At 49.5% G+C, this 15,855-nt stretch overlaps 5 protein-coding genes across 5 annotated transcripts; 2 read left to right on the plus strand and 3 right to left on the minus strand.

Moving 5' to 3' along the window:
• Positions 1–91: 91 nt before the first annotated feature.
• On the minus strand, positions 92–1,107 carry N7474_010128 (uncharacterized protein; the record flags this gene model as incomplete). Its single annotated transcript, XM_057201538.1, has 2 exons — positions 92–554; positions 605–1,107. 2 exons carry the CDS (start codon positions 1,105–1,107, stop codon positions 92–94), a joined length of 966 nt encoding a protein of 321 aa, XP_057049525.1.
• A 5,984-nt stretch (positions 1,108–7,091) lies between these two features.
• On the minus strand, positions 7,092–9,302 carry N7474_010129 (pepsin-like aspartic protease; the record flags this gene model as incomplete). Its single annotated transcript, XM_057201539.1, has 4 exons — positions 7,092–7,395; positions 7,476–8,310; positions 8,463–9,086; positions 9,296–9,302. The coding sequence occupies 4 exons, from the start codon at positions 9,300–9,302 to the stop codon at positions 7,092–7,094; spliced, it is 1,770 nt and encodes a 589-aa protein (XP_057049526.1).
• Positions 9,303–11,209: 1,907 nt separating this feature from the next.
• Positions 11,210–12,292, plus strand: N7474_010130 (aldehyde reductase II; the record flags this gene model as incomplete). The annotated part of the gene is made up of 1 exon (XM_057201540.1): positions 11,210–12,292. One exon carries the CDS (start codon positions 11,210–11,212, stop codon positions 12,290–12,292), a length of 1,083 nt encoding a protein of 360 aa, XP_057049527.1.
• A 370-nt stretch (positions 12,293–12,662) lies between these two features.
• N7474_010131 (SEC14 family lipid-binding protein) lies at positions 12,663–13,921 on the plus strand (the record flags this gene model as incomplete). Its single annotated transcript, XM_057201541.1, has 4 exons — positions 12,663–12,823; positions 12,879–13,020; positions 13,080–13,439; positions 13,508–13,921. 4 exons carry the CDS (start codon positions 12,663–12,665, stop codon positions 13,919–13,921), a joined length of 1,077 nt encoding a protein of 358 aa, XP_057049528.1.
• A 106-nt stretch (positions 13,922–14,027) lies between these two features.
• Positions 14,028–15,697, minus strand: N7474_010132 (MFS transporter; the record flags this gene model as incomplete). Its single annotated transcript, XM_057201542.1, has 2 exons — positions 14,028–15,025; positions 15,100–15,697. 2 exons carry the CDS (start codon positions 15,695–15,697, stop codon positions 14,028–14,030), a joined length of 1,596 nt encoding a protein of 531 aa, XP_057049529.1.
• Positions 15,698–15,855: the final 158 nt, after the last annotated feature.

Genomic DNA, 15,855 nt, shown 5'->3' on the forward strand with positions numbered 1-15,855 from the left:
AATCACACCTGCCATAATCATACTCCAAATCCTATTCACATGCTTACCCTCAGGGATTATGTCGATGTAGAGAGACATTAATTAATCATCGCTACCTGTTTTCAATAGAAAGAGGAGGGTCGCTCCCCAGGATGCGCAACACATCTTCTTTGCACTGTGGCCAGTCCTGTAGGAATACACTGAACTCTCGAACCTGAATACCCATGAGTGAATCCAGGAGTAAGGCAAGTTCATCGTCGGTGGCCCAAGCTCCAAACTCCCTTCTATTACTGCCACAAAGTTTTAATGTGATCTCAAGGCGTTGAAGGCCGCAAGTGCCCATTTTAAATAGGACCTGACAAAGGCTCTTCCAGTCCTTAGTGAAGGCTTTTGGCCATTCATAGCTCAAGAAGACACCAAGAATGACTTTGGCATAAATAAGAAGATCGATATTCAACTTGCGGATTAATGCAAGGCGATGGGGTAGCATGACATGTGGAAAATTTAGAACCGCTCTTGTCTGCTGCACACTCAAGATATTCTTCGTATAGAGGATATTGACTGCCTCAGAATAACTATGCCTATTAGCAATAAAGATCATATTTGCGTGTGTTCATATACTAACATTTGACGGCATGAGTATAGTAAACTGAGAAATTTGGAGGATTTGGGGTATCGGGGATGATCCTGGATGAGATCAGAGGATTCCCAGCATTTGTGCTTCCACGCCGGTCGCGTAGGGTCTGTTTCGTAGCATCGGATGCCATAGAGACGACCGGAGATAGCCGCAACATGTAGGACCTGATCGCCTGGTGGTGCTAATACATACTCATATATTATCAGTCGAATGTCAGATGATAATCGATTTAAAAAAAGCGACTGTGACTGATCATATGTCCGTTGTGCTTTGCGACCGGAGTATGAAGCTTTGGGTAAAGGCAGCGTTAGGGCACGCTTTCGATTGCGACGTAGTGGGCGAACGGGCGGATCCTTCTTTTTCCAGTCCTCGAACTTCTTTTTGGATTTCGAGTATGCTGAGAGGAAGGGGAGGATAGGAATGACGACAATTCCTAGCGGCACGAGAATCCACAAGGGTAAAGGAATGATGCTTTGAGGTTGTGTAGTCATGCTTGGTTAAAACCGTAGGCCTCTGAAAATTTCACTGTTGAAATGCGATAATTTGGTGATGAGCTTTATTTCTAAAGACCCCACAAGTATAGCAAGACGGGCGTGGACGAAGACTGCGTACGGCAGGGAGGAGAGAGTTGTTGAGATCTGGCGAGTTCGCTAGGACTTGTCGTCTCTGTATAACAGTATCTCACTCGTTACTGTCTTGCCGATACGGCAGCAGGTGAACAGGGGCCGTCGAAGGAGTAACCAAGTTTGGATTAGCGTGTTTCAAGTTAGGGCTTGGGAAACAATTCATGAGTAGATTGGGTAAACTGATTTCGAATATTGCTGTACAATTGTCTCGAGCCGCTTCGTCACGATCATTATCTAGAGCTCGCTGTACCTTAGATGCAATATTACTGAAATCCACATGCGACGGAAGGGTGCCAGTCTTCAATAGCTCACTGCCTAGTGGATCCAAATCCGAGAAGACAGCGCAGAGATGTGGGCGTTTGCTCTTCATGTGAGCAATGAGTGAATCAAGGTCCTTATCGGAGCACGTTTCGTCCTGTCTTTAAGAAATTAGCTTGATCAGTGTCAACAGAACCGTGGAAACCAACATTATTTCTTGAAATGACCTTCCACCGATGGACAAATAGCCTTTGGTCCGACCAGCCAATGATTGAATACATTCTTCGATGCGATTCCCAAACTTGAGCAACATCATGGCTTCTAGATACTCTCTGAAAAATTCTGTTATCTGTTTTTTCTCTTCTTTTCTTCATTTTGCTGGTCGGTGTGGTTCGGTTTACACTGTACTGACGAAATGATACAGTATCGAAGACAACAGACAACCATGCAACGTTCCTTGTAGGAAGATGTCCTCCTTATATATCAGTGACTGTAAATTATTGTCGTTTCAAGTGGTTTGTCAAACAGAAGTAAAATTGTCTTCCCGCAAGTCTTCCTGGGTGCTATCTTTCTGATACAGGATAGTCGGCTCTTTCCGAGGCAAATGCTGTTCACAAGTGTAATTTTTCAGTTCAACTTCTCGAATTTGACCAGGACGATGACCAACTTAAATACCACACGAGTCTAGAAAGGGTCAATAGGGCAGGCTCTATTGCTGTGAGGCGGCTGGCGGCTGCAATTGCACCAGGGCGAACACGACCAACGCCAAATGCCGTATATCAGTTTGCTATCGAAGGGGCGCGGCGTAGCTGTAGTTGGCATTACACAACCCTAGCTTGGTTTACCTGAATGATAGTTTGTTCTGATTTCCCTTTTTTGTCTATGATTCAGTGTCTTGTCCCCGATGGTCTTGTCCCCGATGGTCTTGTCTCCGATGGTCTTGTCCCCGATGGTCTTGTCCCCGATGGTCTTGTCCCCGAGTTCATCTCGGTGGCTTGTTGAATCCATCCCTGCCGTTGAACATTATCAATACTGCAATAGTACAGTTGGATCACAAGAATCCCACCATGTTTACCTGTTGTATATTGTGAAATTTGAACAAAAGTTGCGTCAATATGATTGAATTCAAATGAACTTACTTAGGCAAGGTTGCCGCCAACTGCGGCAATACTGCGGTGGACATATCCAATGTTGAACAGAGTTGGTGAGTCTAGACTCGTGTGATGCCATCCCGCAGCTGCACCACCGTCGATGCAACCTCTGGTAAACAGAGGAGTAGCACCTAAAACGGCTCACATCAGGTAAACTTGGCTGGAATCCTTTGTTCGCCATTTATTGTGTTCACTGCAACATTGCTGCAGTTTTATCACACGAGACAAGTCGAAGTTCACCTGAGCCTGGCTGAGTTCACCTCCACCGTGGTAGTTTCATCCCTGCCCTTCAACATTGGCTATCTACGCTACAAGATTGCAGTTCACACCGGTCTGGCCGTTAACCTCCCTGGCATGTCAGATTCATTCCAGCCGTTCACCAGTGACTATCCGTACTCGCCACAGTTGAGTACGGACCCGGCCGAGTTCACCTGTGTGGCGTGCTGGATTTATCCCTGCCGTTTAACACTAACTATCGGCACTACAACGCCGCAGTTGGATCACCCCATTTTCTACCGTGTTGGATTCATCTATACCGGTCACAAGTTACTATCAGTACTGCAGCACTGCAGTTGAATCAACCCATTCTAGTCGAGTTCACCTCTGTAGTCATTACGGTTTTGACATACAGCTAGTAATGAGGATGCTAAATGGACGACTACATACGTTTGTCACTAAACCCGCCCCCGGGAGGATGACCTCGTAAGTAAGGTCGTGATCACATCCTTCGCTAATGCACAATCTAGGGCGGCCCAGGGCTGACCAGTCATTATCAAGCACTCCACTGGCTATCCCCCAGCCCCAGCGATGGGCAGCGCCGATGTGCTGGAAAATTGGGCTCCGTTCTCCAAATGTAGATCACTGTACACCCAGCCAACACCACGTTGATAACTGAAAAGAGTAGAAGGGCGAATAAGAATGACATCTCTTTCCCGCAGCTGCGACTTCCTTCTCTACAGGAGATGGTTTTTGGTACAGTATCCCTGTATCTTTTGATAGCCCTCACCATTAGATAAGTTTCTAATACGAAAAGAAGCTCGCCACCGATGCCTGAGCTACATGGACGAAGAATATTCCCTTTCCTTAGTAAATTCCAAAGTATTAAATACGCTCTTCTGTTCAACATTGACCGCAGTTTTTGTTCACGTTTGACTGTATCCACTATGTTCTAGATGCAGTTGGCATCTCAAGATCTATCTAAGTTCACCTGGCTGGGGCTGTGTTGGATACTGCTCTTCTGTTCAACACCGGTCGTATCTATATTAAGATGCAGCAGTTAGGGCCAATTACGTGCCTAGCCAAGTTAACCTAAGCACGACCCTAGCTGAATATTTTCTGTTCACTAGGTTGCCGATAATGATGGCCATTGCATTTCCTCTGCAGGGGCGGCGGCCCCTACTGAAAAAAATGTCAACTGCTCATATCTCTCTAGATATCTGTTAAACTAGCATTCAAGACGTTTGTGTTCCACATGCTGGGCCTATGACAACTCCAGCGCACAATCGTTTTGCCTAACGGAAAGGACCCAGTTCAGTAAATCAGAAACGAACTAGATTACTTACATGTGCCTGGCTTAGTCCACTGTTGAACTTCAATAAATAGCACAATAATTGCTATATTTCATTCTGAGCGCAAAATACGGTTTGGCAACACGCATGAATGGTTGAGAAGAGAAGAAAGCTGCGTTGACCACCGCTAACAAAGGCAAACACATTTTGGGCGTAGTGCGAGCGGGCCACTTCGAGGCAGATCGCTCAAATGGCATTCATTACCCCCTGCAGCATTAAGTGGGGTTCCTGCCGAAACGTATAGCTATAGAAAATAGCATTGATGGAATCGTTGGAAAGACTCATATGCTCTATATCGCCCAAGACACGCCGTGAGTTGTCAAAAAGCCATAATCCTGTCAGACGATACCCACTACTGTACCCTCAAGCTTGCACATAAGGATGCGCTGGCTGCGTGGTACTGGACTCTGGATACATTCTCGGTATGTGACCCACATTCAAAAGCGTAAACTGCTCAATCGAAATAGATCAAGAAACCTACTGCGGCCGCTCGTCTCTAGTGGCGATGAGTATAGCGCCGGTCGTCTAGGACCTCAGTATTCCGGAATTGCGCAGGATTCTCCCCCTGAGTACCCTTTCGACGAGATCGCCCTCTTCACTAATTCGAGAGGCGGTGAGCTCCGGTGCGAACGTTGCCACGGCCGCCGATCCCTATCTTATCACCGAAATCATTGGAGAGATCCAGTTGCTTATCCAGCTGTCGGCATCTGCTCACGGACACGAACCCAATGTGTGGAGATAAAATTTAGCTATAGCCATTTGCATGCGAGACAATCTATGATCTATGAACTGCCGACCGACTGAATCGCAGAGATGAAACAGACAGCTGCATTTGGAGACACGCGGTAGTTACCAAGCAATGTAACAACCAGTCATTGGCCAGTCAGGAGCAGGCCAGTGACCCAGGCTCTCGGATCGCAGTACAGTACAGCTGAGTTGATCCTGTCCTTTCTTCTGGGGGGTGAATACGAGGGTGCTGGGTCTAACCTTCTGTAACACGCTGGCAAATATAACTTGTTTTGGTGTAGCTTCATTTGAAGGCTTTGCAGGGGTGGAATGGGTAGTCACGAGTTCATCGCCTTATCTACCCCCTTATCAGTGGTGACGCGAGGGTGGGTCATGAGTTGAACCCCCATAATAGGAAAGAGCATTTTCTCGACTATTAACGCGTCGAAATCGCCCGGGTGAACGTGTTGTTCCGTGTCTATCGAATGTTTTGTAGTTCATCTAATCCTTAGAACGACGTGCGGGCACAAATTGGCTTTCTAAAACAGGGGAAAATCTCTGGTCCGGATGCTTGTTAAGTTGTTCCGAAGTCTCATATGGATATATATATATCTATGCCGGCCGATGGTAGCGACAGGGATAACCAATAGTCCAAAAACAGGTCCACTAACTCACACTGATCATATAAAGCAGACATCTCGTAACAGATCAAGGCCATACGTACATCTTTCAAACCATAGATACTGCAAATAGGAGGAGAAAAAGGATACGTTGCTCAGACACAATCCAGTAATCGCCATTTGTGCACAAGTGGTCATGCCCCGTGTCAAGCCCCTTTGATCCCGCCCAGCTGTCATCCGACATTAGACAGCCCGCTCTCCTTAAGGAGAAAAAGTTCTCCATCTCGGTCGGTCTGCAAGCTCCGGATTTTTAGAATGAATGATTTCACGTTATCCGGGGTTCCAGAACGAAGCTTAACCACGGCGTAGAGCAGTGCTTGACGCAATGTGGATGGTTCAGCGCTATAAGATTTGCGCCTGCAATCACTGCTATGATCATAGATGCATCGACAACCTTTCGTTGTACAGTTCGCGCATGGAGTCGTACCAGAACACTAGTTCCTGTTAGCACTGGGATAGAACGAATTCATTAGTTCTAACCTTGGTCTTTTTTTGGCGACACTCTGTACAAGCAAGAGAGACATTCCGTCGCTTTCGACATAATGAACGTGGTGTCTGCAGTTGGGAGAAAGAGCCTTTCTCGATCGGGCACAGCGGCCGCAGCGGCCGCAGGGAGGTTTTCGTTGTCATGGCTGGTAACTGAGACCCAAACATGTCGGAAAAATTTATTCAGTGCATGTGTCCAGGGGGAGGAGGTGGGGGGATGCGATGGAAATGAATGGCCAATTCGCAGTGCTCGTCCTCTTTGTTTGCTACACCTTGGAGGCTTCATTGAGAGAAAGAGCCCGAAAGCCCGCGACCATTTTTGAGACCAGCCCCATGCAAAGTCCCGACCCCGACCCCGGCCCCAGCGATTGGAGTCTCCATAGCAAACAAAGAAACCCGGCGGTACTAAAATTTGACCTGCCAGCCTTGATTTTGGAGTCGTGTGACTGGACGCTTCCATCCGTCTTGGCAGGGACGCGTGCTTTGATTGGACAACGTCTGTCAGCCTAATCACCTCAGTCTGTTTGAGGGATGGGATGTTGGTTTATCCACATCTTCTCGTTCCCCGAGGTGAAGGTTTTCATAGCTTGAATGATGATACTACCCCGATTTCAGTATTCAAATTAGTGTATTGCTTGGTTTCTATTAGGTTTAAAACAAGGACTTAGTGGTGGTTGGGTTTTGTTTTGTGGCACTGGTCTGGACAGGTGAGAAATTCTTAGCTAGAGTGCTCGGCTGCCAGGAAAGAATCGTCTTTCGATAGGCATCTACGTCGTTCGGAACGACGACCCAAATCGTACTGGATGCCACGTGACGAGTACAAACAAACATAACCGTCAGTGATGTTTGCATCACTGGGCTGATAAATAAGCCAACCAAGCTAGCGCCCAAGCCACCTCGCGGAGGTAAAGGCTGGTCTATCTATTGAGATCAAAGTGCCTCATAAGAGAAATAATTTATGGGGAGTTGGCTCGGCCGGCCTATGTCTGCTGGGCAAAGCCAATCTGCGGACCGATAGAGTCGAAAACAACATACTGGCTTTTGAGGAAGATGTCTCCGAAGATAGAGAAACCAATGCCGCTATTGCCCTGAATTCCCCCAAAGCAGGTAGTGCTGCCAGAGGAGACGGGCGCGTAGTTAATCAAAGAACCGGAGACAACGGCTTGATAGCTACCGACAGAGATGCTGAAGTCGGGTAGCTGGGCAGAGCAAGGGAAAGTGTAACCTCCAACCTGCGGGTCATTCTTGGCGCCGGTAACTTGCTGGTAATAGGCAGATACAATGCTAGTGTCGAGGAGCAGCAGGGTGGTTCCAGTGTCTAGTTTGCAGATTAGCGTGAGTAAGCCAATAGAGGAGGGAGTCACCTGCCAGCAATCCCTGAGATAGAAGATCCAGCTGCGGCACTGCCAATCGTATAATTGTCGGCACTGAACATCCAAAACCCTTGGGAGCTATCGACCGGTGTATAGGCTAGTGAGCCGGTGAACTTCGTCTGATCGATGAATCCGAAGTCATAGACGCCAGGCTGGTTGTGCTTGAGGCAAGCAGCAAAGAGGGGCTGCGCGAGCTGCGACTTGACAGTATCGAAAAAAGTCAGCTGCTGCTGAGGAAGGACAGTATTGATAGAACTGAAAGCCAGGCCCAAGATACCATCATTGTTCCTGTCTGACACGAACCGCTGGCTGACCTGCTCAGCGGCTTCAACGGCCTGACTAGTTGCCTGTACACCACCGATAGTAACAGTGTCTTGAAAGACATTACCACTAGCAGAGCTACCGTCACTATACGAAATGTTCCACGTGTAGCCACTGAGAGGGGTAGCGCTGCTTGGGTCATAGATGCTGTGCCCAGTCTGCGCTGAAGCGGGGATCTCTGTTGAAAAGACCCAGAGATCGGACGAGCCAGTGTCAAAGTCAAGGTTCATAATAGTGTTACCAATGGTAACAGGACAGTCATACTCCTCGTCACTGGCCGAAGGAGTGGCTATGACTGAGCCATTCTCAACTGCGGCAAGGATGTTGTCGGGGATCTCGGCACCATGCTTTCCAAGAGCATGGACGTACATGCCTGCAAGGTTGACCTTCCTGGGACCAAAATGCTTCCTAGCCACCTGATTGACCGAGAAGGTCTTGGACTTCGAGGTACGAGATGAATCGATCGGCACAGCAGACGCGGCCATAGCGAGGGTCATGTCGACAGCTGTAATAGCAACGCGCGTATCATGCCGTGATAATTTTGCCTTGATTCATCGTTGAAGGAGAAGTAAAAGAACGCGATCCCTACTCCCTGCGTGTTTTTCATCTCATGGAATGTGTATTGGATTGCAGTTGAGCATAGGACCGACTTCCCACACCCTGCGAAGCCATTAATCCAGAGGAAGGAATTGCGCTCTGCTAGCCAGTTTGTAAAATGATAGCTATTGACGAGCCATAAACCAGTATTCGTTTGACGTTTCGCGCATATGGCGTTGTGGTCGATAGATGCATCGAGGGCCGTCAGCCAACCACGGATCGTTGAAGAAATGTGACTCATGTTTATTCGCTCGAGAAGCGGTTTAAGTTCCGCTATATCATGATGGATCTGATGGTGGCTCTTGATCTCTAGGACGTCGAGTGCGAGCGACAAGTTTTTACGTACCTCGCTGACGTCTTCTTCAAGTTTCTGTAGGGTGCTCTTGCGGAATGGATATGCGGCGCGACGTCCAGCAACTTTGATACGACCTTTCAAACTGATGGCAGAGTCTGTGCGGAATTTTTGGCACTCTAGCTGGAGCTCTTCGATGATTTCCTGGCATCTTTGGGTGGCTTTGTCGACTTGGAGTAGCTCTTGTGCATCGGCCCGAGATCGGCGATCATGGACTGCAGTTTCGAGAGATCGAAAGATACCCTGAAGGTCTTCGAAATTCTGCGTGACATTTGCCAGATCGGTGTCCTGGTCCTTGTATGCGGAGTAAAAACTGACCAAAGTTTGGCTGACTTGAATACGAAATCGACGAGATTAGACAACACTAGGAATAGCCCATTAATATCATTCTGGATTCATGTCAAGGGGGTTCTTTGATACATCAGTGTTGCAGTAGCTCTTGTTTTGGCTGCCGTCTCTCAGACGTGAGGAGATTTTCCCAAATAAACAATAAACAACAAGGTAGGAAACAGGCAAAACAACCTGCTTAAGACGTTATTACTGGTCATTAGCTTTAATAATGGCGAAGGGGGGCCAACAAGTTTTCTTAGAAGAACAGCAGCTCCAGAATGGGGGTCTCCACTTTTCTTGTACCAATCCGTTAAGACGTCGACATCCTGGTGTATGCGAGCTAATTGTCAGCTAATATTTAAATAGCGCGCTATCGGCCCTGAATAAGGAAGTGAGATAATAAAAGAAACTGATTCTGGAGACGCCCAGGAGGGCCGCTTAAATGGCAAGCTTTCGATGGCGGCCAAAACTGACCTGTGGCCGCAGCTGTACGTATACCAGGAGTTAAAATTTAGCCATTTTCCAACCAGCCATTGGACCACAAAGGCAATAACCGGCCAGGATAGTTAAATTTGACCACTCATCAAAATATATCAAGCCATTTCATAACCTCCAGTAATGATCTGGGTGATTAACCATTTAAACGCCACGAAAAAAGTCGGGGAAATTGAATTTGCCCACCTCTGAAGACGTCGCAACCTGCCATTTTACTCGCTCAGCAATTACCAATGTGTGTTGATCTCACCACTGTCTAGTCACATCGTTGAAAATTGGTCACTGATGAAACACATCAAAGCGCGATATTTGGGCGGAAGTTGTAGATAAGTTTGGACCCATTCGAATTTTTTGAATCGATACCCGATGTCTATCCAACAAGCCTTCATAACAGGCGGCCGGAGCACAGCCAGGGATTTATTGCGTTTCTGGTCGGAGAAACTGGAATACGTTGGGGACATGTAGGAAACCGTAGGCCTCCCCAGTGCAGATTTTCCCGTATCGAACTCAGCGGTCGATCATATATGAGAAGATATGAGTGATATACGCCGATGACAAGGCGGGTGGCATGAAACTCAAATGCGTTGCCTTCCTGGTCAATAACATCGCGAGCTGGTTGAGCTGAACGAGGACTGATGCTTGAGGACTTGGCCAGTTCGAAGCCCCTTGACAGTATCGTTGTGAAGGATCCAAGAAGAATCAACATAATGCAGCTGACGAGTAGCATATCCCTCAGAAAACGTTTTCTGGTTCCTGGAAATAAGATATTTGAAACACATGAGAAACACGCTCTCCATCTCGATGTTCGAGTGAGACCTTGACAACAACCCATGGCAAGGACCTTAGGAGTTCGACGGCTCCATTATCAGAGTATGCGCTCCTAAAGCCGACAGATCCACGAACTAGGAGCATAGGCTGCAGTTCCAGAATAGATTGCAGCTTCCTACGAACAGGCAGACGGTCCCGGAAGCTGACTTCATATTTCTGGAAACGTTTTGAGCGTTCCCAGGAACTTCTGAGATGCTCCATAATCCTAATGGGCCTAGACGGAGAAGGCGTTGTAGTTTTACAATGTTTGGGCGTATTTGGTAGGGTTTTCGGCGTGGTAGATGAAGCCGTGGGGCTTGTCAGTGTCAGCATGTGGATAGTGGAAGCTGCGTGTACCTGTCGCATTCTTTAACGGTGTCTAGGATGCTTTTTGAGCCATCGTGAGGGTTTGATGGTTGGTTGTTTGCTGATATGTGGGTGATACATGCATCCTGCGGGATGTATGTCGCATTGATTATGCCACGTGTCAGCATAGTCTATGAAAGTCTAGGACTGAGATACTGCAACAACCCTATGAGATCTGATGAAAGTTGTTTGAATAACTATTTAGTCATCTGTGCCTTGCTCCAAAAACAGCCTTTTATTACAGACTCAATACGCAACGGGGTCATAGAGTCTGCATATAGGAAGCTTAGTACCCTCACCTCCGGTTGGCTGGATATTTTGCACGGGGTCTCCTCCGGGTTCAGATGGTCTATATATCTATATAAAGGAACGAGGTGCGCTCCTCCAAGGGTCCTTCGATTCCACGAAAATCACCTTCCAACTCTCCTCCTTTTCCACGCAACGCCACAGCTTCAGAATGGGGCTTATCCTTCCTACTGGAGGTCTTGTCCTCATCACAGGGGTTAATGGCTTTCTCGCCTCCCATCTGGCTCTACAACTGATCCAACGGGGATACGCCGTCAGAGGCACTGTGCGAAGCCCTGACAGCGCCTCATGGATCACCGAGGCCATCATGGCACGTTATCCCGCCGGCAAATTTCAAGCCCTTGTCGTCCCTTCTCTCTCTGCGCCAGGAGTCATGGACGATCTCATCAAAGACGTCGATGGTATCGTCTACATGGCCGCAGATACCAGTTTGAACCCGGATCCAAACCAGGTCATCACGCCGGGACTCGAAGCGCTGCATGCAGCTCTCAAGACCGCCGCCCAAGTACCCTCAGTGAAACGCTTCGTCCTGACAAGCAGTTATACCGCGGCCGTGGATACATTTGTCCCAGCCGCGCCAGAGGTCCTAGTCAGCAAAGATAGTTGGAACGAGACCAGTACCGCACGGGCCTGGGCACCCCCACCCTACGATGCCATGCGTGCTCTAGACGTCTACCAGTCTCTCAAGACGGAATGTGAAAGGCTGTTTTGGAAGTTCGCTAGCGAAGAGAAGCCCTCATTTGTACAAAACTCCGTGCTTCCTGGATTCGTGATCGGGCCCATTGTCCACTCTAAGCAACGGGGCAGCACGGCTGCCCTGGTCAAGGGGTATTTCGATGACCCCACCTGTAACCAAGCATTCGCGTGGATTACCGCGCCGTGGGTCGTCGACGTGGTGGATAACGCCGTGTTGCATTTGGCCGGGTTGACCGATGAGGACGTCCAGAATGAGCGGCTGCTTGCCTTGGCGGACCCGTTCAAGCTGAGCAACTTTGGCAGGGCATTCGAGCAAATCGACCCGACTCGTGCATGGCCGGCAGGAGACGAGGGTGAGATGAAGCAGAAAGGCACCAAGTGGGTCTCTGATACGAAGAGGTCCGTGGCGATTCTGCAGCGGTCTCTGCAGGACGAAGGCTTTACTCCGTTTTTGGAGAGTGTGCGGAGGACGTGTCTGGAGAGCGATCCTTCCTGGACGTTTCGGAATTTCCTGCAGGGAAGCATTCCTGAACAATAGATAACTCTGTTTGCTTTTGTCTAAGTGGGTGATAATCTGTAGACCTGCATCCTGGGCCTCGAAGACCTCGTGTTATGCAGTGTCAAGACCGCAGACCTTATGTATTGTTGCTCAAGAACTGACGATCCAGGCTACGCCTCATCCTTGTAAGCTTGATATTAATCTAATTAGATTTATGGCGCCATCGCATGGTGGATGCAATGTAACATGAACGACTAGGGCATTTGATATACGAGGCGGCTACAGGGATAATCAGCCACCTCCGATATACTCCATCCATTATCTTGCCATGTCCCTTTCACTATGAAATCCAACCCCGCTTGTTTGCCATCCCACCTCCGACTCAACCGATTAGTCATTGTTCAGCACAATGGCGACCCAGACTGGCGTCTTCCACGATTTGCCCGAACAGCACTTGTCTGCGTTCGAGACCCTCTTGAAGCTATGTGCGGACAGAGGTCTTCTCGCCCGACCCGCTGGCCTGACGGACAACGAGGTACAAGATGGATTGAATGATGAAACTGCTCTGTTGTCCGTCTCCCTTGGCAATAGACTCTGTTGAGGAACATCTTTAACTCGAAGCTAGACGATACCTCTGCGCCCGCGGGTTCGATCCCTATCGTGCCCTAAAGCAGTTCCAGGAAGCCGTCACCACGCGTGAAAACAACCACATTTCTACGCGTTACAATGAGATTGACGTCTCGGAATTCGAGACTGCGCGCTTTCTCGTGAGTACCACCACCCTCTGTTATACAGACACTTTCTGAGCCCTGCATCAATATGACAGTACCCCCACTGGTGTGGCCGACGAACAAAAGAAGGTCTCCCCATTTGCCTGTTTGACATCGGCCATCTCAATCGATCTACTCTAACCGAGTACGAGAAGAGCCGTGGAACCGCCCCAGAGACCAGCATGGCCGCGATTCAGAGAGCCAGCATCGCCCACGACCACCTCACCCGCTTTGTATTCCCCTTATGCACCGCGATGCAGGACCGACCGAGGCCGACCGTCCCGATCACCAGCGCGCTGTATCTCGTGGACATCGCTGCCTTCACGATCAAGCAGGCCTGGGATATCAAGAACTACACGAGTGATATTGGACATTTGCTGATGATGGGGTACCCGGAGATTATTGATCGGCTATTAGTTCGTCTCTCGTCTTCTTTCCTTCTGCTTCCATGCACCGGGAGGGTGGCAACTGACAGCGAGTTTAGGTCATCAATGCCCCATCGTACTTTGCAATGATGTGGGGTATTATGAGGAAATGGCTGGACCCGGGCACAGCGGACAAGGTGGTGGTTCTGACGGCGGGCGAGATGCTACCGACGCTGACAAAGTATATTGATATGGAGAGTATTCCGAGTAAGTTTGGCGGGGGGTTTGACTGGGATCATGGTACATCGCTGAATATAGATGTCGGTATTCAAGCGGGCTTAGGGTGGGAGGGAGAGAAGGAGTTGCCACTGGGGCCGATGAAGTGGGTTCTTGATGAGGCGGGAAGAAAGACGGCCGTTGCTGTGGGCAGTATTGATGGTGTAACAAGAGCAGCAAGGGTTGCTCATGTGAAAGTGAATGAGATCAGTGTGAGAGACCCGGAGAAGACGGCGGAGATGGACTTGGTTGGTTAGGGTATAGATGGGAACGACCTGACAATGCATTCATACAAGATACTGTATTAATCCGCGTCATGTCGACGCCCACCAGTTCCGTAAATACTCACCTTCTACGCAATATCTATAGTCTACTCAGATCAAATGCCGTCCGCATCCGCTCTCCATACCGCATCATCGCCCATGGCACTGGAATACACACCACGGCAATAAACCCCAGCAAACTGTTCCCCCATCCCAGCCCCATCGACTGATACATGCTCTGTCCCGCCAAGGGCAGCAATGCGCCCATAATACTGCGCACGACCGTGTTTGCGGCCAGGGCACTGGCCGCATAGATCGTGAACGCATCGACCAGGTAACTAGTAATGCACATGAAGACTGCAATGTTGCCTATTCCCACAAGTGCGGTGCCGATCATCGGCAAGATCCAGTGCGTTTTGTAGTACACAGACCAACCATACAGGAACAGACCCGCCGGGATGAAGAATGCGCCCACGACGAGCGGCGGCAGGCGGTATTCCGGCTTCATGACACCAGAGGGAGCCTGCGGGGTGGGCTTGGATTTTGCCTTGAGTATCCGATCGGAGACCGCGCCAATGACGAAGAGGCCGAGTAGCGAACCCACACCGATCCCGAGGAAGGTCAGACCGGAGGATTTGGTTGGAAACCCGTATTGGTCCTCAAAGACGTAGGTGAAGGTCGAAAACATCAGATACTGGTATCCGTACACAATGCCCACGTAAACTGAGCTTGCGGAGACGATGGGTGACAGGAGCAAGATCTTGGATGGACGGATAATGGCTTGGATAAAGAGCTGACTGGTGGAGAGGCCCTTGTCTCGTTTTGAGCGGAGGTCGGTGTTGCCAGTTTCCTTGATGAGGCGTTGCGTTTTGCGCTTGAGAAGGACCGTCGGATATGTTTCGCGCAGGAACAAGAATGACACGACCGTACAGGCTCCGCTTACTATGGTGAGTACCCAGAAGACCCAGCGCCAGCCCTTAGCCGCTGTGAGGTAGCCTCCTGCCACGGGGCCGATGACGGGGCCCAGCAAAGGGCCGAGGGCATAGATGGCGATGACGCCTCCACGTTTTTCCTGAACGATGAGATCCGCAATCGTGCCTCCTCCTGCAGTAGCTGGAGCATGAGCAATCTGGTATGGCTAGGAGGCAGCCGAAGGGAAGGAAACAACTCACCGTTTGTAACAGGCGCCGAGCCAAAGCAGCCCTGGAAAAACCGAAAAGCGATGAGCATCCCCAGATTGGTGCTCACGGCACACCCAACGGTGAACACCGCAAAGCCGATGTTGCAAACGTGGTAAATAATGGCTCTCCCCAGAAGCTCTGAGGCCGGGGCCAAGATGAGCGGTCCAATGGCGAATCCTAAAACATAGACCGACACCACGAACCCGGCCAACAGCGTACTCGAGCTATGGAATTCCTCCATGAGCTGGGGGACGCCGGGAGCGAACATCGAAGATGCCAGCGGGGTGATGAAAGTCAGCGCACTAATGATTCCAACATTGGTGAATTTAATGAGGCCGCTGAAGTTGACGGGATTTCCAGGGTCGTCAGGGCCGTCCCAGTCGACAATGTTAGGGGTGTCAGGCCCCGCAGCCGTCTCTCCGGCTTGAGGGACCGCATGTTTCTCTTCATCCGCCAAGGAGCCCTCCTTGGAGAGACTTTGACTTGGCGAGGGTTTGGCGAGGTCCATCGAGGTATGGACCGACCTCGCATCAGGTTCGGCAGCGGTTGGAGATGCCACAGCGAGTGAATCCGAGGTTGACGAGACCATGTTGCCGCTTACGTGCCTGAAGGAGTGGAGATATTAAGTTGCCAGGTGAAGAGGATCATATTTAAATAACAATACGTGTAACGTCAAGTAATCATTTTCCTACGTCGTACCTGACCTACGGAAAAGGTACATGCGGAAAAACGCCTCCTCCCTGTTTA

This window comes from Penicillium riverlandense (genome assembly GCF_028828495.1).
Source record: "Penicillium riverlandense strain IBT 135883 chromosome Unknown utg000008l_segment0_segment0, whole genome shotgun sequence".
NCBI lineage: Eukaryota > Fungi > Ascomycota > Eurotiomycetes > Eurotiales > Aspergillaceae > Penicillium > Penicillium riverlandense.